The sequence below is a fragment of the Sus scrofa genome, chromosome 8 (genome assembly GCF_054392235.1).
Source record: "Sus scrofa isolate SSC_HxYL_T2T_F1_AM1 chromosome 8, Sscrofa_HxYL_maternal_Yorkshire_Landrace_v2.0, whole genome shotgun sequence".
NCBI lineage: Eukaryota > Metazoa > Chordata > Mammalia > Artiodactyla > Suidae > Sus > Sus scrofa.
In genome coordinates this window covers 110,409,939-110,433,045 of record NC_139390.1, presented here as the reverse complement: position 1 = coordinate 110,433,045, position 23,107 = coordinate 110,409,939, and the positions used below count along the sequence as shown (strand labels likewise).

General features: G+C 37.6%; 1 protein-coding gene, 1 long non-coding RNA gene and 1 other non-coding gene across 8 annotated transcripts in view; 1 reads left to right on the top strand and 2 right to left on the bottom strand.

The window, feature by feature from the left end:
- Positions 1 to 11,191, bottom strand: part of LOC102159443 (rho GTPase-activating protein 20) — a 28,109-nt gene extending 16,918 nt beyond the window's left edge. Inside the window, exons 1-6 of the mRNA XM_084973084.1 lie at positions 11,001 to 11,191; positions 9,932 to 10,099; positions 5,335 to 5,484; positions 3,209 to 3,235; positions 2,818 to 2,859; positions 2,145 to 2,229 (exon numbers count right to left, since the gene is read on the bottom strand). Coding sequence (XP_084829210.1) covers positions 2,145 to 2,229; positions 2,818 to 2,859; positions 3,209 to 3,235; positions 5,335 to 5,484; positions 9,932 to 9,945 — 318 coding nt within the window. The 5' untranslated portion in view covers positions 9,946 to 10,099; positions 11,001 to 11,191. The remainder of the gene's footprint in view (positions 1 to 2,144; positions 2,230 to 2,817; positions 2,860 to 3,208; positions 3,236 to 5,334; positions 5,485 to 9,931; positions 10,100 to 11,000) is intronic.
- Positions 1 to 23,107, top strand: part of LOC106504732 (uncharacterized) — an 832,408-nt gene that overhangs the window by 226,491 nt on the left and 582,810 nt on the right. For 2 of the 6 annotated variants that reach the window (XR_014813126.1, XR_014813127.1), the window contains exon 5: positions 1,302 to 2,884. The exons of 3 other annotated variants lie outside the window; for them this stretch is intronic. This is a non-coding gene — a long non-coding RNA (uncharacterized LOC106504732). Of the gene's footprint in view, positions 1 to 1,301; positions 3,289 to 23,107 lie in introns of those variants that run through there. One more of the 6 variants, XR_014813124.1, reaches the window with a different exon arrangement.
- Positions 16,856 to 16,962, bottom strand: LOC146400980 (U6 spliceosomal RNA). Its single transcript, XR_014813905.1, has one exon. It is a non-coding gene; the product is annotated as a U6 spliceosomal RNA (small nuclear RNA).

Here is a 23,107-nt window from a genome sequence, read left to right as displayed (position 1 = left end):
ATGATAATTTTTTTTTTGGCATAAGGAGCATATTATGTTCAAAATAGTAATTTCAGTTGTATATATATATATATATTTCTTCCTGCATGTTGTCAGTTTTGTACAACAGATTAGTTCCAGTAGATAGACCTCTTTATCAACACCTTTTACTTTTCCATCTGAGAAAGTGTTACTTTATATATGAAGAACACAGAAAAAGGTGATCATTTCTCAAAAGTTTAGGTCAACCTCAAGATCTAGATGTTCAAATTATTAATCAAAAAGTTATCACAATTATGCTCATTGATGTAAATGAAAATATGTTCATGATAATAATTTAGAATTCTCAGCATAGAAATTGAAAATGTTTAATAGAATTTTTTAAAATCTGAGAAACATCTGAAAGAAAAAATTTACTGGATGGGCTAAATTGCATAATGGAGATGACAAATGGTGGAGTCGGTGATTTTGAAAATAGATAACGGAAATTATCCAGTGTGAAGAAGAAAGAGGGAAAAATATTGAAAAAAAGTAACAAAGCCTGAGGGAACTGTGGATAGTATCAAAGGGTCTAGTATACATATTCCTGGAATCTGAGAAGGAAAGAAGTGCGAAAAAGGGGATGAAATGAAGTAGTACTAGAGGGAAACTTGGATCTTCAGGAATGGAGAGCATCAGAAATATTTATTTTGTGTGTATTATATATAAATGAAGTTGATTTTTTGTAATATCAAGGTGATTTTCCATGAAAAGTTCTGAATGTAACCCACTGCCATAAATCAAAGCAGCAGAGACAAGAGTGTGTTTGCTACAGGAGAACCTCTGGTCTCATCTCCCTCAAGAGGTCAAGTGGTACTCAGAAGCAGGTCAGAATATCTGCATGGCTTTTTCCATTGGCCAGAAAATAACCTGTCTTAAAACTATCTCTTTTTCTACCTTTAAATACTATTTTGTATGATCTAGACCTACTCTAGACTGTAGTGGAACAATGCATTATAAAAAATACTTCAGGAGTTCCCGCTGTGGTGTGAAGTGATTGGCAGCATCTCTGCAGCGCCAGGATGCAGGTTTGCTCCCCAGCCTGGCACAGTGGGTTAAGGATGCAGCATTGCTGCAGCTGTGGCATAGGTCTCAACTGTGGCTCAGATCTGATCCCTGTCCTGCAAACTCCATATGCTGTAGGGTGGCCAAAAAAGAAAAAAAAAAAATTACCTCAGATATCTTGTTCATCACTGTAAATGTTTGGGCAGCTGCACTACACTCTCAGAAATCAAATTATATACGAATAACTGGGACTAATGGTGTGATTTTTCTCCCCACAGCATAAACAAAATGAGGTAGAAGTGTCATCCTTCTCAACTCAGTTCAATCCTGACATTCCTCAGAATGAAAGTCCTTTCAAAAGTCTTCTGCCTTTGACATAACTAAACGTAGTACCTTCCCTTGGGTGGATCTTGTACTTGATAGGGGACAACTGACAAGAATGGAACATGAATGGTCGATTAAAGTAAAACATCACTGTTGAATTTACTAAAGGTCATAGGCGTGTGGTGGTTATATGAGAGAATGTCCTTATTCTTAGAACATACCTAAGAATTTAAGGCTAAATGGCCATGGTGTATGTATGAGCCTCAAAAATAGTTAGACACATATACCATAAGGAGAGAGACAAAGATAAAGAAAAGGCATATGGAGCAAAATGTTATTAAGTAGGTGAATCTAGGTAAAGAGTACATGAAAGTGTTCTTTGTACTATTTTTATTTTTGCCACTTTTCTGTCAGTTTGCAAATAAAAACATCAGAGTAAAGAAAAAACCAGTGGAAACAATCCAAACCACAATGTAAGTAAAAACAATTAGAGAAAAAAAATGTTTAATTCCAATAGGAAATACTTGCTTGTGAAAATCACTTTATTATAATGACCACTCTAATTGCTGTTAGAAGGATCCACAGAAATTTTATGGACTTTTAACAGGCAATATCCTTTACATTTTTATAGGAAACTACATGCTCCCACATAGTGCTTTCTAAATATCCCCCCTCCTCTCTTTCCCCTCTCCTTCTTTCTCCCTCCCACCCTCCCTATCTCTGTCTCTTTCTGTTTATCAGTTTCATTCTGCTAAGTCGAGAACTTGGAATTCAATTTCTGGTCTTAAAACACTTACACAAGCACAGTTCTTGATATCCTCAGTGAAGATTTTGAGCGGAATGTTTTTGGGATGGTCCTTCTCTTTGGCTGGATTAATGTACCTAATCAAATTCAGTAATAACACAAAATAGAGTAGATAACTTAGCTATTAGCTTATTTTCAAATCAGTTTATGTTGCTAATATATTAAATATTCTTTGTTACGTTTAAAAAGCTTATAGATTCAGCAAAAATCAAATTAGGAGCTGGAATAAAATATGCAAAAAGATTTCAGGACATAACCCAGAAAATAACAGGTTGCCTTTATCATACGAGATTTGGGCAGAAGAGCCAGTCCTCAAAGCTTTCCTGCCTAGATTGGAGGTCCCAGCACCTTCCTGGGTTCAAGGAAGTAGCAGTTGCTTTGAGAGTAACTCAGTAGAGTAAGTAAACTGCACTTTGGAGATTTAAAATATGCTTTGAGAATAATGTTAGCTCCAATCATTAGAATGGAGAGAAAGGGAAAATGAGAGTGATAACCAAAACTTCCTCAGAAATAAGCATAACATGCATGTAAATGAGAGAACTTTATTTGCAGTAGCAGCCAGTGTATATCTAAACAAGAAGTTATTTGAGGACAGTCTTATAATTCCTACCAAGGATTTTTTTATCATGGATTAAAAAATTAAGATATGTATACTAACAAAATACCTTTGAAGGAAAGAGTTCCACTTTCCCTTTAGTTCTGAAGAACTGCAATATTTAAAAATAGAAAAAATTAAACTACATAAAATGCTTGCAATATCATATTGAGACTCATACTAACACATTAAGTGTCATTCCAGATAAAAATATCAGCAGCCAGTTGTTACTAATGTGGATGCATGTGTAAGTTGGACCCTCCTTGTAATTGGGCTTTTGATGGGCTCTACTCTCTTACAAGGAGTATTGCAGTGATGGGAAGTAGATCTTAAAGTGAGAGAAGTTGGTTTGTAATCTAAACAATTAATGGTAACTGTATAATGCAAGCTGTGTAATCATGGGCAAGTCACTTAACCACTCTGAGCCTCAATTTTCAGAACTGAAAAAGGGATAACCATACCTCAGGGTGTTCTTGCCGCTGGAAGTACTGTTCAAATACAAAGAACATTATTATTCAAATTAAATAATACTTAGCAATGGCATTTGGATGGAACTATCTTTTCTCAGAAACAAGAGTATCTTCTTAGGAAAAAAAAAAACAACTCTACAGTACTTCATTTATATGTATAGCATATGGCAGATTGTAATACATTAAATTACTTTCTAGAAAACTTACTCTGCATCACTGTAATTTTCTGATCAAGATCAATCTACCTATTGCTAAATTATTATAAATTAGTACTTTCTCGGCTAAAATTTCTGCAGCATTTAGTATCCAAAGCTGCAGATGTTTTAAGGCTTATTCATACATGAACTTATCACTTACTGACTTTTATTTATTGTGGTAAATTACACATAACATAAAATTGACTATTAGTGATCTTCAGTACATTAACAATATTGTGCAACCACACCATTATCTAGTTCTGGAATATTTTCATCATCTAAAAGGAAATCCTATGTCCATTAAGCAGTCACTCCCCATTTGCCCTATCCTCAGCCCTTACACCACATTTTGTTTATCCATTTATCAGTTGATAAACATTTAGGTCGTGTCCACTTTTTTTTGACTATTATGGATAATGCCGCTGTGAGCATTTGTATATTAATTTTTGTGTGGATATACACTTTCATTTGGGTATATACCACAAACTGGCATTACTGGTCATATGGTAATTCTGTTTTTAAACTTATTGAGAAACCACCAAATGTTCTACAGGGGCTGCCACATTTTATATTCCTACTATCAACACTGCTCCTGCCCCCTCCATCACCATTTCAGGACCTATTTCATCAGGAAGTAGAATGCCCACCCAGCTCCCCAGCCTGCATGTGTGCATGGACATAGTTTCTAACTATTCATGGCAATCTGCAGAAGGGTAAAATAGCAAATGGCAAAAGCATTATGTGACAGGCATTGTTGTAAATGCCATATATATACTTACACAGCTTTTTAACCACTATAACATCTGTAAACTTGGCTTCCACATTTCCCCTCTCACTGGAAAAAAAGTTTTTTGGACACTCCCTCATCAGAAACTTTGTATATTCCCAATTGAAACTGCTTCCCTGCTTGCAACATGGAAAAGATGTTAAGCAATAGGAACCGATAATCTTTAGAGAAATAAGGTGTGGAAAGAAGACATGTAGTGAATGATACACATTCTTCTTTCTTTCCCAAAAGCTTTAAAATTTTTTCTTAAGTGGACAGCTGCATTCTAGAATTAAGCAAATTAACAACTTGGCAACATTTTAGTTGTCTTTGTGATGGTTCACGAGATTTTGGTAGAGGTGAGCAAGGAGGAGAAGAAAGAAGAGTGTTGAGTGCCTGTGGTGAACATTTGACGTGCGTAACAAGAATGAGACTTGGGTTGTGCTTGTCCCAAATGGTAGAGATAAACGTTCCGTGACCCCTGTGAACTCAGGAGTGTCGACTCAGGATGCCCACATTCCCCATCCCCACTCCAGCCTAAGAGTGGGTTTTGGAAAACTGACCTGTACTCCATGGAATACCTTTGTTTTAGATTGTCACTCCTCTATAGACACCAAATAAGATAATCACTACTAGCAATTCAGGCATCTAGTATTTGATGATACCTTAATTTTATTTGTGTAATTAAATCCTGTTTTTAAAACAATTTGGAAGTGTAAAGGCAATTTTTCAAACATAATTGGACTGTTTAATAGTACTTGCTCAAGGTAGACATTCCAGTGAATTAAAAACGCAGTTACTCCCTGGGGATTAGGGTCCAGGATGTTGCAGAGGTGCCCTAAAGACTTGCTCTCAGGATCCCTCTTCCACACACATGAATCTCACGAACACATGAAGATCCAGTGTCCCAAGTAGCTCATATACCCAATTTGAAAAACCACTGATCAAAACCAAAGGAAATTACTCCAATAGTTCCTATGGTTTGCTATCAATATGCATGCATTTGCACATAAAAACCTTTCGTGGGCAAAGTAGAAGGCATATAAGTGTCATTATGGGAGGTCAAAAAAATAAGTCACTGGCTTAATACACAGTCAGTAAAATATTTTCCTTTGTTAACTCATGTAAACACGGGACCAAGCTGTAGGCCTTACCTGAAGGTGGCCACAAAGTTCACCTTAGGCCAGCCCAGGGCAAAGGACTTCTTGGCACCAGTGTTGTCTTCCCCAACTTTGTTTGTATTGTTGGCAGTCCACATGGTGCTCAGTGGTATTCTGTTTTTTATTGTAAAGTCCTTTTTATACCTGGAAAGAACCAGACAACATCTCTCTTAGTTTGTTTCTTAAATGTAATGGGAGCAGTTGCATTCAAGATAAGATGCTAGTTCTCACTGCTCCAGGGAAAAGTATTCCTCTAGCATGTCTGTTACTCTCTGTGTACAGTACAATGAGTGATTGGTATACCTCTTTTCAAAGTGTGTGTTGAGCAGAGGCTGGTCCAGGAAGATCATGACAACGCTTGATGGCAGGAAATAGCCATTTTCTGGATGTTGAGTGTTGAGTACAGACCATACTTTATATTTTAGAACTTTTTTAAAGAGCCATTAACTCATTTATTATTCTTGTATTTGCTGTTATTTATTATTACATATTATACATGTATTTTTATAATTATTGTAATTAACTATTCATGCATGTCTTGCTTACTTCAAAAATGTATCAAGGGAACGAATAAAGACACACCATACATACTTTGTAAAAATAGTCACACAGTTTTTTTCTTAACAGAGAAGACAAAAAGAAAAAAATCTAGGGTTAGAGAGATTTAAAGTATATTTTTAACCTTAATTTTTTTTTTCTTTTTTGGCCACACCCATGGTATGTGGAAGTTCCCAGGCTAGGGACTAAATCTGAGCCACACCTGTGACTTAGGCCATAGATGAGCCAATGCCAGCCCTGAACCCGCTGCACCAGGCCACAGAGATAGTGCTGGATCTTTAACCCACTGCGCTATAGCAAGAACTCCTTAACCTTAATTTTTAAAAAGATTTTCTAGCATAGGTTATTTTAAATTTCCTTAAGATTCTGTTCATACCTTTTACTCTTAGATTCTAGCTAAAACTGAAAAACTGTTAGTGTACAGACTGAACCCAACTTGAAAATCAATCAATCAATCAATTAATCAGTTAATCTCAGACCAGTGGCCGGGATGTCACTGGTGGTGGACATACTTCCCTTTTATCCCTGGGGAGTCAGAAAGTTAATACCCCAGTGAAATTTCTTTCTGACAGTTTCTGTCTATTCTCTTTTGACTTCTGACATGTAAACCACCATATCTCTTCGTTAATTCACAAATTTAATTCTCAGGTAGGCCTAGGATTTAAATGGTTTCAAGCCCTGTGAAGGCTGTCTGCAAAATTTGGGTACACCACTACGGCACGCCCTACTATTCAGAACCACATGTAGAAACACTAAAGATAAAATGAGATCAAAGACACCTTGTGCAGAAATCCCTGTGACTCCATTGATTGATGGAAAAATTAAAGCTTCAGCTCTTCAATGTGATCTATAAAATGAAAATAATTCTGCAGGAAGCCCACCTGAAGGATAATCTAGATTCAAAGCTTAGGGTACTATGAATATAAATATGATGGAAACATCCCTTGTGATTCAAGGTGGATTTTTTCAACATTTAATTCCAACATTTTTACCCTCTATGTATTTGAATATTTTTATGAAATACAATCGTCAGATAAAATTATTTTTTCCAGATAGTAGCTCTAAAGGCATTTACCCTCAAGATAAAAAATATATGGCCAATGGGAAATGTAGCTACATATCTGTTGGATTTTACAGATTTTTTTTTTCTGATGTAGATATCTATGTGGACAGACACCCAAGGTACTGTGTGGAAACTTCCAAATACACTTACCTGGAAAAAATTCATTTCAGTAATTCTCTCCTTAGTGAAATAAAGTGCGGAGATTATTCACTCCCTTGAAACCAAACAAGGCGTTATCCAAAACCCAGAGCATGGTTTCCACTCTCCTATAACACTAGGCACTTCACCAAGCACTGTTCTAAATGTTTTATTAACATTATTTCATTTGTCAAACAACTTCACCAAGTAGTCTTCATTAGCCCCATTTTATAGATAAACAGAGAGATTACATAAATTGCCAAAAGCAGTAGAAACAAGGTTTGAACTCAGCCTAACTCATGAACCTATGCTTGTAACCACTTGGCATCCATGGGTGTCGACCTATAGTTCCTTGATGTGCCTTCCTTGTTTTTCTTAGCTTCAGCCTCATCTCTTCCCCTGGAGCCACCAGCCTCTCTGATGGGATTGTTCTTTTATTTGGGGAGTGAGAGGCTAAATCTCATGACATTATACCAACAGAGCTAGGTGCTAGTGTGGCAATGTTTAAAATGTATCACAGCAAAGCTTTATACTCCAGTGGATTTTCCTAGGGTCTCACCATGTTTCTTCACAATCAGTCATAACTCAATGAGATTTACTCAGTGAAATTAGAAAGAAGGAATCTAATGTAAACTGGCTCAAGGAGGAGAGGGGGGAGAAGGACTGCGGTTTCTGTTTCTACTCTGTATCCCTTACTGTGCATCTGTGATCATGAGGATACCCCTCTCTTTCCCTCTACCTCAGCCTTTATACTGGGGGGTTAGCCCCAGTGATCTGTGGCATTTATAGGGTTCTAGGGAGATTTCCCCTATTCCAACACAGGGGTGTTCTCTTTTATGCTTGGGAGTTGGGATTGTGGTGTGTTCTATAAGTATCTGCCCTCTAACTGATGAGTTAATAGTAATCTTCATCTTTTGACCTAAATGCAATTTGTTTTTCATTGTCTCTGTGCTCTGTAATAACTAAATATGAGGATAGTGATGTCTAAAGATGGTATGAACTATGTACCCTCCCTTCCTATTTGTAAATTCTTCATAGGCCTCTGCTAGTATTAATATCTTAATATTTATAAAGCACATTCTACTCTAAAAGATAAAAGTAATAATTATATTTGAAAAATAACAAGAATTCTGATGAATATCAAAAGTGATATTGAAGGTTTACCTGAGTTTAATTCTTGAGAAGTTTCTAATGTATGCAGTATGAAAAAAAAAATGAGAAAAAAAAATCTCAGAACCATTTCCACTGAATATTATCATCCCCTATAACTGGGATGGGATATTTCTTTGTGGAGAAGGAAACATTTAAACTCCCTTTATTATTACATAAAAGCTAAAATTTACTTATTCTGACCAAATACATAGGTAGCCATTCCATTTGTGTTGATTTCTGTAGCATCAGCTTAAAGATGAGTCAGTTTTCAACTGAAGTCTGAAGGTGAACTGAGGTAAATGGAACCTCAGTTCCCTCACCCTATCTTATTAATAGAAAAACTAGGCCAGAGTATTAATTTGAACAGATTGATTCAGGGCATAACACAATCCTCCATCTAAAGAGTGAGGCATGACAGGGAAGAAATACATTTGTTATCACAGGAGGCTATTTCATTTTAGTTGTTCTTTCTTTCTGGAAAAAAAAATTTTTTTCATATTAACAATGATCATGAATATACCTAAATGTTATGGGAATGATCTCTTAAGTAATTTTCTAAAAATTGTGGTGAAAACTTGTACCAGATGGCAGCACTCAGTGCTGCTGGTTATTGCTGTGGATGGAATTGTGTCTCCCCCTCCCAGCCCATATCATACACTGAAGGCCTCACTGCCAACATGACTATATTTGGAGATAGAGCTTTTATGATGTCATTAAGGTTAAATGAGGTCATAAGGGGAAGATTCTCATGAGTAGGATTGGGGGACTCCTAAGAGGAGGGGGAGTGATTTCCCTCTCTCTCCTCACCTGCACGCACTGAGGAAATGCCATGGAAGCACAATGAGAGGACAGCTGTAAGCCAGGAAGAGAGCTCTCATGAGAACCTCACCATGCTAGTACCTCAGCCTTCAGAACTCTAAGGAAATAAATTTCTGTTCTTTAAGCTACCAAATCAGTGGTATTAGTTGCATGTGTGTTTAGGCCTGAGAGGAAAGTGTACCCAGCTGATTCTGCCTCCAACATGTATTCTGCATCTATCTTCTCCATCTTTCATGTTCACTGCCAGTCCCAAGATAGAGCCCTTGTTAATTGTTCATCAGGACTATTGCCTCTTCTAACTAGTATACCTGCTTCTGTTCTTGCTTACCCCCAAATTCTTTATCTACTGAGAGCCAGAATACTTTGCTAAAAATATAAACCAGATATGGTCATCCTTCAGCATAGTATTTCAACCCTTGGCCTGTGGAGACCCTGTGTGACTGGCCCCCCTGACCACAGTATATTTAACATCATGCCCCAGACTTTCGCTTCAGTCACATTGGCCTTCTCTGAGCTCCTCCCTCCAAGGGGCCAAGCTGCACCACTCAGGCCTGCCGCTCCCTGAGTTTAGAAGTTTAAGCCATCTTGGGTAGGAGTGGTGGCGGCTTCTCACCCCATGGGTCCAGTTTAAGGGTGGCCACCTTAAGAGGTCTGCCTAGACAACCCTCATCTTCTCTACATGGCACCCTGTCTATATTTTATCAGAAGCAGTGATCACAATCTGTAATCTCCTCCTCTTATTTTTATCATGTGTCTGTAAGCCCCAGGCAAGAGAGACCCTGCCTGCCATATTTTCTTACAGTACAAGTTAGTGTACATGCAATTTTGTGATAACTGGGAGAGCATGTAGTGTATACATACTTGGTATTAGACATAAGCAATGAATCATTGAATAAGAAGAGGTGCCGCTTCTCCCTCCTGCAGCCTCTTTTGAGTTCTAAGAAGCTGTCGATCAGCAGGGTATGATTGGCTCCCTCAGATGACGTAGTACTTTCACTGTGGATGTTCACCTCAATGGAAGCGCTTCTCCTGAAAAACATCAAACACCACTGAACCAGCTAGTCACTGGTCAAATACACAATGGAATTTATGTTAAATGTCAAGGTTTCACTTCAGTGTCCAAAACGGTGCTTCACAGCCCAAATTCAGGAGTGAGCAAGTTATAGAAAGAAATGAAGTCACTGAGGGAGTTGACGTGGACAAAGAACAGTTTCGGGGACAAAGCGCTGAGGCATAGTGACTCTTAGAGGCGAGGAAGAGGAGAAGGCAGCAAAGCTCATCACCAGTTACTAGGAAGAGGAGAGCCAAGAGGCCAAAGGCAGAGAGTTTTACAAGATGGTAAAAAAAAAAAAAAAAAAAAAAAAATTATGACCTAATACAGATAAAATTATATAGAGATTTGCCAACAGTGATTATAATTTGATTTCATGTTAACATCAAAATTTAGGTAACTAAGGATTGTAAAAAACTGACTTCAATCTTAAATCAGTATTCATATTTTGAGGAAAATTCTTAAAGATCAGCAAATAATACTGGAAACACCGAAAAGTACCTAAATACCGGGCAGTAATTAGTTAGCTTTGATTTAATTGAGCTATGACTAAGCTCTAACAGAACTCCCTGGCTGTAATAGATAAAACAAGTAAATTGAACAGAACATAAAAACTGATAGAGAAGACATTTTCAGAGATCTACAGAAAATTCTCTCTGTGGAGCCAAGAAAGTGTCCTCCCCTCCTTCCCTACCCCCAGAATGAAAAGCCTGCTCACTTGTGCTCAGCAGCACTGCATCTTATGAATATGAGTGGCTTTTCATGAAACCAGTACTGAAGTAAAAAATTAGTTCAGACATTTTAGAAGCAGGAAAACAAAACACCCCCTGTGACCACCAATCTGTTTTGATGATCAAAAACAGTATATTAAAAGACTACCTTATGCGGTGAAACCTTCAATGATCACCTAAAGGCTCAAAGCGCTTTTTGATTGATGGGAACAACCTTTTTTTCTCCAGTTCTTGGCACTGAAAACCGAGTATGTCTACAGCACTTGGCAGAGTACTGTGAACAAATCCCTGAAGCTTGAGGATCCTGCAGTAGTCAAGGCCACTGGCCATTATGATGTCAGCATTCTGAGGTTCATGTCAGAACTGACAAACTGACATACTTGTTTCCCTGACTTTGTCTCCCTCTTTTGATTTTTTTCAAATTAATATTCAAAATAACTGTATTTGTGTAAAGGTTTTTGTGTCAACCTAGGTATCTATTTCTCTGGGCTAAATGCCCAGGAGTGCAAATTTCAGGTTGTATGATAGTTATCTTCTGTTTTTAAAGAAAGTGTCAAATTATTTTCCAGAGTGGCTATACTCTTTCACATTCTCACCAGTACTATAAGAGTGATTTAGTTTCTCCATGTCCATACAAACATTTGGTGGTGTCATTTTTTATTTTAGGAATTCTGAATAGCTGTGCAATGTAGTCTTGTTGTGAATTTAATTTCTGTTTCCCTAATAGTGATGCTGAACATCCTTTCATGTGCTTATTTGCCCTCTGTATATCTTCTTCAGTGGTACCTATATTAAATCTGCTTTATATTTATACATATAAAACATTTTTTGTAAAGATGGCATTCTTTTTCCACTAGAAAGTTGACTATTGTACAGGTGAGGAGGCTGCTGCATAGACAACCTAGGTATTGTGAAGCCAAGCAGTCCAAGTAACAGGAGGCTTCAAATCCAGATGACCCAGGAGTCACACAGCCCCAGGCAGTGAGGCCCTCTAACTTCTTCTCACAGGGACAGTCTCTTTCCTTTGACAACTTTGGAGGACTGAAATTTGATCATACTAACAAAGTTTGTGATTTCTCTTGTAGGCTCCTGTAATAGTTATCTGAATACACATCTTTTACTCCCTCAGTAGACCCTAAAGACCTCAAGGAATGAGTCTTTATTTGATTTATCACTTAATTCTTGCAGGCATTGGAGCATTGGAGAGTTTTAATCCCTAAGTGAAAAAAAAATTAGTTTATTTTTTGCTTTTTCATGGCCACACCTGCGGTATAGGGAGGTTCCCGTGCTAGGGGTTGAATCAGAGCTGCAGCTGCCGGTCTACACCACAGTCACAGCAATGCAGGATTTGAGCCGCATCTGCAACCTACACCACAGCTCACGGCAAAGCCATATCCTTAACCCACTGAGCGGGGCCAGGGATCGAACCCCCATCCTCATGGATACCAGTCAGTTTTTTAACCTGCTGAGCCACAATGGGAACTCCATATTGGAAGATTTAAAACATTTTGTGAATAAATGAATGAAATAGCTTTCTGCCGTGGATGAAGAAAAAAAGGATAATGTAAAATAGCCTCTCTTTTACTTCATTCATTCAGCAGAGAGTATTTGAACCTGTATTAAAAGAAAGGTACTTGGTTAGGTCTGGGTAGCAGGGAACAAAAGGAACTCAGGCCCAACTCTCTCACAAAACCTAGATTTGAATGGAGAAGATAGAAATGAAACAGTTTCACCAGTAAATTTTAGTACCAGACTCTGGTAATTCTTACAAAGGAAAGGAGTGAGATGAGCAACTGTAAGAGGGACCAGACAGCTGACTTCGATGGTGGAGATGGCAGGCAAGGAAGGCTTCTTAGAAAAGCTCATTTAAAGTGAGCTTTATAATTTGGAAGTAACTGGGGAGAATGGGAGGGAGGGAAGGAGGGGAGAAGGGAAGGAGGTAGAGAAAGAGATAGAGGGAGAGAGAAAGGGAAAGGGAGAGAGAGAAAAAATAAGAAAAGGAGAAAAGAATGTGTGTTGGGAGAGGGTATTTCATATTTCATGCCAAAGGGATGCAATTTGAGTGTATGAAATTTCAGAGACATGAGAGTTTGCTATATTGGAGACACTAACAGAAGGTATAAAAAAGTGAAATAAGTCTGGAAAGGTAGGTGGGGGCCAGAAACACAGGTCTTTTTAGTCCTTTTTGATCTTGTTAAGGCCTCTCATCTTAAAACCAAACAAGCACAGAAGCAGCATATAGACAGTGGCCCCCACAGACAGCTCACCACTTTTAAATGGACAATGCTAGTCTGGACACGCTCGACTGTATTTAGAACCATGGAGGCTCATTGGGCGACACTTCCTGGCCTCTCATCAAGCATCTGTCAGAATCTATTTAAGGCAAGAAATGTAGGCAGACGTATCTCTGCGACTTCCCCAATTCCTGGATTATCTCCCTTCTCTGCCTCTCCCTTTTGTAGAGGTTAGAGGTAGGAAACTCCTGCCCTTCTAGAGTCTAGTTGCTGGTAAATAATTCTACTATGTATGAGAATTGTTTGGGGGATTTTTTTTTTTTTTTTAGTCTGTGCCTTCCCCACCAGATGTTCTGAATCATCAGATCCAGAAAATCTGTATTTAAAAAAAGCCTTTTGTGTGATTCTTATATGTAACCAGGATTGTGACTGTTTTTTAGGTATCCACTGAGAACGAAGTGGTGTTCTTTCACCATCTTCCCCTTGTAGTGAAGTCAAAGAGAGAAGACTTTTTCTCAGACAGATCAAGAGAGCTCTTCTTAGTCATGTAATAGTTACCTTTAAATGTAATAATAGCTAAAGCTTAATTTCTTCCAAAATACCATTGTTAGTTATTTTGATTTTATGAAGGAGCTCTAAATGGAATAACACTGACTGAGTCTATTTTCATCTACTTCCTTGAACTTTTGTCCTAAAGATCAAATAGAAAGGTGATCCTTTGCCCATAATACTAACACTTAAACACATTGTAAAGACAAGACTGTTTTCTTAATTCTTTTTTTTTCCTTAAATTTTAAAATCTTTGATTAAATGTCTATATTGGAAAACATTGTAGTAGATTCAGGAGCATGGGTCATGGAATCCAGTTACCTAGTTTTGAATCCCTCCTCATTATTTACTGCCTATGTGAGAAGACTAGGAAAACCAGCTGTGCTTTTAAAGCCTCAGTGTCCTCATGTGTAAAGTAGAGATGATGGTAAAAGTAGTCACAGGGTTGTTCTGAGAATAAATGAGATAATACTTCAGAAAACTTACTATGGTACCCAACACAGTTACCCCTAAACTAATGTTAATTATGCTTCTAGGAGCCAGTGAGATTTTTATATTCAAAAATAGCAAGCAGTGTCATGGATATTCTTCCATGACCAGAGAGAGGGAGATAGGACAGTAGTGTTGAACTACAAGTTGTCAAGCTCTTTGCCAGGCAGTTTATGTACATTATCTCATTTCTTTTTTTTTCCTCTTTAAATGATTTTTATTTTTCCCATTATAGTTGGTTTACAGTGTTCTATCAATTTTCTACTGAAAGCAAAGTGACCCAGTCACACATACATTCTTTTTTTCATATTATCCTCCATCATGCTCCATCATAAGTGACTAGATATAGTTCCCAGTGCTATACAGCAGGATCTCATTGCTTATCCATTCCAAAGAAATAGTTTGCATCTCTTAATCCGATTCCTAGTCCATCCCACTCCTTCCCTTTTCCCCTTGGCAATCATAGGTCTGTTCTCCAAATTCCCAAGTTTCTTTTCTGTGGAAAAGTCCATTTGTGACGTTTATTAGATTCCAGGTATAAGTGATATCATATGGTATTTGTTTTTCTCTCTCTGACTTACTTCACTGGTATGAGAGTCCATCTATGTTGCTGCAAATGGCATTATTTTGTTGATTTTTATGGCTGAGTAGTATTCCGTTGTGTATATACACCACATCTTCTTAATCTATTAATCTGTCAATGGACATTTAGGTTGTTTCCATGTCTTGGCTATTGTGAAGAGTGCTACAGTGAATATATGGGTGCATGTGTCTTTTTCAAGAAAAGTTTTCTCCAGATAGATTCCTAAGAGTGGGATTTCTGGGTCATATAGTAGTTCTATATTTAGTTTTCTGAGGTACCTCCATACTGTTCTCCATAGTGGTTGTACCAATGTGCATTCCCACCAAGAGTGTGGGAGGGTTCCCTTTCCTCCACACCCTCTCCAGCATTTGTTATTTGTGGACTTATTAATGATGGCCATTCTGACTGGTATGAGGTGGTACCTCACTGTAGTTTTGATTTGCATTTCTCTAATAATCAAAGATGTTTGAGCATTTTTTTCATGTGTTTGTTAGCCATCTGTATATCTTCTTTGGAGAAATGTCTATTCAGGTCTTTTGCCTATTTTTCCATTGGGTTGTTGGCTTTTTTGCTGTTGAGTTGTGTAAGTTGTTTGTATATTTTAAGAGAGCAAGCTCTCGTCAGTTGCGTCTTTTGAAACTATTTTCTCCCATATGTTGTCTTTTTGTTTTTTTTTTTTTTTTATGGTTTCCTTTGCTGTGCAAAAGCTTGTTAAGTTTGATGAGGTTCCATTAGTTTATTTTTGTTTTTAATTCTGTTGCCTTGGGAGAATGACCTAAGAAAAGATTGTAAGGTTGATGTCAGAGAATGTTTTGCTTATGATCTCATCTAGGAGTTGGATGGTATCTTGTCTTACATATAGCCTTTATGTCTTACATAATAGCCTTTAAGCTATTTTGAGTTTATTTTTGTGCATGGTGTGAGGGTGTGTTCCAGTTTCGTTGATTTACATGAAGCTTTCCAGGTTTCCCAGGACCCCTTTCTGGGAAGACTGTCATTTTCCCATTTTATATTCTTGCCTCCTTTGTCAAAGATTAATTGACTGTAGGTGTTGGTTTATTTCTGGGTTCTCTATTCTGTTCCATTGGTCTGTATGTCAGTTTTGGTGCCAGTACCATACCGTCTCAAAGACTGTGGCTTTGTAATAATGCCTGAAGTCTGGGAGAGTTATTCTTCCTGGTTGGTTTTTGTTCTTCAGGATTCCTTTGGCACTTTTGGGTCTTTTGTGGTTCCATATAAATTTTTGGATTGTTTGTTTTGTAGTTCTTTGAAAAATGTCATGAGTAATTTGAAAGAGATTGCATTGAATCTCTAGATTTCTTTGAGTAGTATAGCCATTTTTATGGTATTAATTCTTCCAATCCAGGAGCATGGAATATCTTTCCATTTCTTTACGTTCTAACTTCCTTGATTAATGCTTTATAGTTCTCGGTATATAAGTCTTTCACCTCCTTGGTCAGGTTTATTCCCAGGTATTTAATTTTTGGGGGTGTTATTTTAAAATCTATCATATTTTTGTATTCCTTTTCTAATATTTCATTGTTAGTATACAGAAATGTGACTGATTTCTGTTAACCTTGTATCCTGCTACTTTGCTGAATTCGTTGATCAGTTTGAGTAGTTTTCGTTGTGGAGTCCTTAGGGTTTTCTATATATAGTATCGTGTCATCTGCATACAGTGACAGTTTTTCCTCTTCTCTTCCAATTTGGATACCTTTTATTTCTTCTGTTTGTCTGATTGCTGTGGCTAGGACTTCTAATACTATGTTGAAAGTAGTGAGAGTGGGCATCCTTATCTTGTTCCACATTTTATTGGGAGGGCTTTCAGCTTTTCTCCATTGAGTATTATATTTGCTGTGGGTTTGTCATAAATGGCTTTTAAAAATATGGAATGCTTCATGGAGTTCCCTTTGTGGCTCAGCGGTTAATGAACCCACCTAGGATACATGAGGATGCAGGTTCGATCCCTGGCCTCACTTAGTGGGTTAAGGATCCAGCATTGCCATGAGCTGTGGTGTAGGTCACAGACACAGCTCAGATCTGTGCTTTGACTGTGGCCTAAGCCAGCGTCTATAGCTCCGATTCATCCCCTAGCCTAGGAATCTCCATATGCCTTGGATTCAGCTCTAAAATAGCTACAAAAAAAAAATATATATGGACCACTTCATGAATTTGCATGGCATCCTTGCTCAGGGGCCATGTTAATCCTCTCTGGATTGTTCCAATTTTGGTATATGTGCTGCTGAAGCGAGCACACATTTTCTCATTTCTTTGTCACAGATTTGTAAGGTAAAAGTTATTATTTCTAGTTTACAGATGGAGAAACTGAGTCTCAGAAAAAATTGAGAGGCATAGACCTAACAATTCATAGTTTAAGTTTGTCTCATTTCAAAGTCATATGGTGTTTCCACAGCTAAACAATTTTTGCCCTCTGGAGGAGGATAAAAAGTCTGTTTAAGCCACATCATGTTTAGGTTAGCCCTAACTGTTTAATTGGAGTGTTTCTGAGTGTTTTCATGAACTGTCAGCATATATACCTGGTGCCCATACCCCACTCTCTCCTCCTCAGAATGGCTGGTTGTAGAATGCTTTATTAGCTAATGCTGATAAGTAGGGACCAACTCTCAGGCAGGAGGTTTGTATCAGTTCCCAAGGTAGATAAATAGAATCCTCTTACCTGAAGGAGCCACACCTCGGGCTTTAGACAGGCTGGAAGTAGCAGTCAGGACTGTGAAAGTGCTCTAATTGATGATTCACCTCCTGATGTCTAGTTGTTCACATCTCTATGACCAATACTTGGCTGTGACTTGTGGCCAAACCTTTCCATTGCCTCAGCCTAGTGCCCATTCTGTATCCCTGTCCCTGTGAGTGATTTATCTCCTGATCCTGGCATCCTGAACCTTCTATAACCTGCTAGTCGATTTTTACCTCCACTAAGGGAAAAGAGAGGGATGCCCAGGCCTTGGCAGAGAACACCTGCTCGACTACCCTTTGCTGCCCTCTGCTGGACATATCTGGGAATTATGTTTAACCTTCAGGCCCTGTTCCAAAGCAGATTCATAATTTGAGTGAGTGTATCCTGGCATACAAAATTTGAGGGTGTGCCAAAAAGTAAGTAAAACAAATGATATTTTAATTCAATATTTTTAAAAGTAAAGTTTCAAAAATACAATGAAAAATATGTTTCAAATACAAATAAAAAATTTCAAATACATTTCAAACATCAACACCTCCCCCCCAAAAAAACCACATGGTGCATGAAATATCTAAATATACCCTTAAAGAATACAGTCATCCTTCAGTCAGTATCCGTGGGGGATTAGTTCCAGGATGTCTTGTGGATATCACAATCTGCAGAACTGAAGTTCCTTATATAAAATGCCATAGTATTTGCATATAACCTATGCACAACCTCCTGTATGCTTTACATTACCTATAGATTACTTATAATGCCTAATACAGTGTAATGCTATGTACATAGGTGCCAGTGCACAGTACATTTCAGTTTTGCTTTTTGGATTTTTTTTTTAATAGTTTTGATCTTTAGTTGGTTGAGTCCCTTGATGTGGAACTTGTGGATACGTAGGGCCGAATGTACTGGCTTACATGTACATGAACCCTGCCATCCATCTTTTCATTCAAGGGATGGTGTAATACCACAGTTGAAAATCATATGCCCATATTGATCAATCTTTTTCATCATGCATATGTATGGAAAAAACCCAGAAAATTTAGAGTAATGCAACAGCAAAAATGAGAAAGTCCAGGTGGAAAAGATATACAGTTGGATCCTGTAGAAAATAGTTAATTAAGAGAACAGGAAAAAAAATTGATAAATCTCCCCCCACACACACACACACCCAGACCTAACATCTTCAGAATCAAGAAGTCAAGGAGTAGGTGATTAGGAAACAAGAGCAATCAAAGAAAAAAATTTACTTGGAAATTAAAGGTGTTACTGGCTAAACGAGTAATTTAATAGAAAATCTTGAAGACTGAATCTAAGGAATCCTGTCTGACCTTGATACTTAAAACATTTATCTTTCCATTTTAATGACAGATTGCCCTTTTTTCTTCAATAGGTAGAGCTATTCAGTCCTTCAATAAGGAGTAATTTAATAATTGGAATAATGTAAATGCTCTTTCACTTTGTAGAACCAACATATAAACAAAACTTGGAAGACAGTAATAACTTTTAAAGAGAATCTAATATGAACATTGATAACGTTAGAAAAATGGAAGTCTGAATGTTGAGGCAGCAAAGAGATGTGGAAGATAATGTCACTCACTGAATTTTTTCTCAATTTATCTAGTAAGGAATCAAGATACACTCTCTCGGAGTTTTAGCTTAGCAGGTTAAGGACCCAACGTTGTCTCCTTAAGGATGCAGGTTTGATCCCTGGACTCACTAGGGGGTTAAGGATCTGGCATTGCTGTAAGCTGTGGCATAGGTTGCCATCACCAGCTCAGATCCAGTGATGCTGTGGCATAGGCCGCAGCTGTGGCTGCAATTTGACCCCTGGCCCAGGAACTCCTATATGCCACAGATACAGCTGTAAAAAGAAAAAAAAAAAAAAAAAAAGATATACTATCTAAAATTGAGGTAATGAAATACAGAGTTTAAGAATATTCTTTAAAATTATAGATAACCACCAGAAGTACCAAAATACTATAACAGGAAAAACTTAGTAGTGGATGGATAAAGAAATAAATATGTACTAAATTTACTGTCTTTTGATAGATACTATCTAAAGCTGATGAACAAGAAATGGAAGAATTAACATATTTTTCAGAGTTGTGTGGTAACATCTAGCAGCAGAATAAAAAATGTTTGAAAGTAGGGAGCTGGATTAGAAATGGAGAGTGGGAAGTCCCATCATGGCTCAGTGGAAAACAAGTCCAACTAGGAACCATGAGGTTGCGGGTTTGATTCCTGGCCTCGCTCAGTGGGTTAAGGATCCAGCGTTGCCATGAGCTGGGGTCTGGCATTGCTGTGGCTCTGGTGTAGGCCAGCAGCTGTAGCTCCAATCTGACCCCTAGCCTGGAAACCTCCATATACCATGGGTGTGGCCCTAAAAAGACAAAATACCAAAGAAAAAAAAGAAATGGGGAGTGAAGAAATGAGGTCAGGTAGAGAACTTCCTTTTCATTTAGTACCACTCTGTACTGTTCGATTTTTTTTTTTTTTACGCTTTTGTGTGTATTAATTTTACACTTTAAAAGTGAAAAAAATTGAAAAACGAAAACCATTCTGCAGCTGCAGGTTCTTGGCATCATTTACCTCTCCAGCTGCAGTCTCTCTCCCTCCACGGATGGTCAGATACAACTGAGACAGGAAGGAGTAAGAACAGAAAAGTTTCTGCCCTGAAGTTTAGGTTTAGGTTTCTTTTTTTCTTTTCTTTTCTTTTCTTTTTTTTTTTTTTTTTTTGTGCTTGTGTTTTATCCTTTCAACGGTGCAATTGTTTGGAATACTAAGTTTTGACTGTGATATCTAGAATCTCTTCAAAGTTTTGCTAAACTTTGGTGTCCTTCTGTTACTTTTTCTTCTTTTTTTAACTGAGGTAAAATTGGTATTTAACATTTGTATAAATTTAAGGTATACAACATTATAAATCAATATTTATGTATGCTACAAAATGACCACCATTGTAAGTTTAATTACTATCAATCACCATATAGTTGATCTCCTGCATTTATCTCAGCTTTCTTCGAACCCCCTTCTCTTCTTGTAACCACCAGTCTATTCTCAGAATCTGTGAGGTTTTTTGTTTCTTAGATTCTACATAAAAGAGAAATTATGTGGTATTTGCCTTTCTTTATCTGCCTTATTTCACTTAGCGTAATACTCTCAAGGTCCACTCAAGTTGTAGCAACTGTCAGTCGTTCCTTCTTTTATAGCTGCATAGTATTCCACTGTATGTATATATACTGTATTTTTCTTTAACTGTTCATCCATCAATGGACATTTAAGTTGTTTCCCTATCTTGGCTGTTGTAATAATGCTGAAATGAACATAGGGGTGCATATATGTTTCAAATCAGTGTTTTTGTTTTCTTCAGATTAAAAACCCAGAGGTGGAATGACTGGATCATTTAGCAGTCCTAGTCTTAATTTTTTAAGGACTCTCTACACTGTTTTCCTTAGTGGCTGAACCAGTTTACATTCCTACCAACTGTCCAACAGTGTATACAAGTAATCTTGAATCACACTTCCTTATTATGATCCTGGTGTTTTTTTTTTTTTTTTAATTTTGACTCTGCTCACTTACTGTCTGATTAGATCCAACTCAGTCTGCCTAGGTATCAAAGAAAAGTTTATGGAAGTATGATGACTATTAGTATTATCATAATAAATAAAAGCATACATTATTAAGTTAAAACATAGTGCTCAGGGAGTAGGGTGATGGTCATTAGCCCATTTCTCATGTTTTCATAAAGAAGAGTATACTTCACCTAGAGAGAACACATTTGGAGGAATTGGGGAGTAGAGGTTTTCTCTAGACCACAGTCTTGCATGAGATGATAGATATGAGGAAATAAAGAAAGTAGAATACCTAAATTTTCTAAGAAGGCAATAATGTCTCAAATGTCACTGAGAAAAAGTAGGCAATATATATGGAGAGATCCCTGCAAGCATCACCCAAACAAAACAAAACAAAAAACACTAAGAAATACCACTCACATATTTAATATGTAGGAGCACAACTGTTGGGCAATTTCTGCTTAGTGAATACAGAGTCCCAGGCTGTGGCCTAGACATTGGTGCCACTGGATGGTCTGCCCTGGGACTGAGACCAGCTGTTCTCAGGTCTTCATTGTCTCCAACACAGGTACCACTAAGTTATTGGTCATACTCTTGGGCTAAACAATAGAAGTGCTGAATGACATTACACCATTCACTTAATTTGGGGACCATAAATTTTGCTTGTGATAAATGCTGTAGTAGAGCTGCAGTTTATTTGGTGGCTCCTGACCCTTTGGAGAGTAGAACTAACCAGATATTTGAATTAACTTTGAAGAGGCTGAAGAAGCTACATCCATTCCTATGAAAGATAGCCTAGAACACAGCTGCAAATAAAGGGACATAGACAGCTGAGTAAGGCCCTCTGGCCAAGACTGAGCCAGTTGTATAAAATTGGGAGTGAATGCATTGGGACTTGAATTTCTAGGGGCTTTTATTTGCAAGGGGATTTAGTTTTGAGGACATTGAATAATAAGAGTTTCCTGTTCATATTTGGGACATTCTTATGTTTTTGATCCAATCTTTGTATTCATTTCATAAAGTCTGGTGATCTATTTTAGATAACATGACTGGACGTAGTTAGGGATAAGAATAGAATAGGGAGTGAATTTTGAGCTTAGGTGCTGCATGGAATCCTATCTGACTCATGTTGCTAAGTCTTTTGTGGGCAAAAAGTGAAGTGCCCATCAGCAGTTCCAGAGGGAAACTTTGTGTAGAAAGAAGCAGAGTGTAGGATGATGAGAGCACAGTAGGACTGTGAGCAGGCAGCCTGCCCTGCGGAGAGGGACACCTGCCCTGACTTCCGACTTGCTTCCGTACAATGGGTTATGACATTGTTTTCCAGCCTTCCTTCATGTGGGTACGGCCTTTGTGATTTTTCTTTATTTGCATATCACCCATACTAATATTGATACATTTTTCTTTAAATGTTGTGTGTACTTTAAAAAATCTTTAGCTTATGCTGTGTAAAAATGTGTTCTATATTTTTCTAAATAGATTAAAAAACATTAATTAATAAAATTTTTAAAAATGCCTGTCACCACAGGCTACATAAAATCAACTGGCATAATGCCAGTGAAACACACACTCAACCTGGCAGATATTGGGAGGGGTGCATGCTTTTCCACTCTTCAGGTTTCTGTTTTAATCCTATTGATAGAAAGTGATATTGGAGAAATATTTTGGTCCCCTGTCTCCACCTTCTCTCTCACACCATCCCAAGCAACAGAAAACTCTTTCTGAGACTTATAGGAGCTCAGGTAGAGTGCTTTCTAATCTGCCCTTGGCATTCAGGGTTGAGGGCTTCTTACGCACCATGCTGAAATTGGGCTTAACTGGAATTGCGGAAGACTGGAGTTGTCTGACTGTTCCATAGTTTATATATGGAGGAACAGCAAGAGCTTATTTCTGTGCTAGGTCTAAGCATTATTCTCCTACTCAGCTTTACTAGAGAACCCCATAATTTGGATGATAATACATACACTTCAATGTCTGTTTTCTGTGTCTCTTTCTCAAACTGGTTAAAGCCCAAATTCCAACACAGCACTTAGTTACAAAAACAAGTGAAAGAATGAGACAAGAAAATGTTGATGGAAGAAAATGAATGTATATAGCAAAATAGTCTGTTTATAAACATTTAGTTATAACATTATGAAAAAG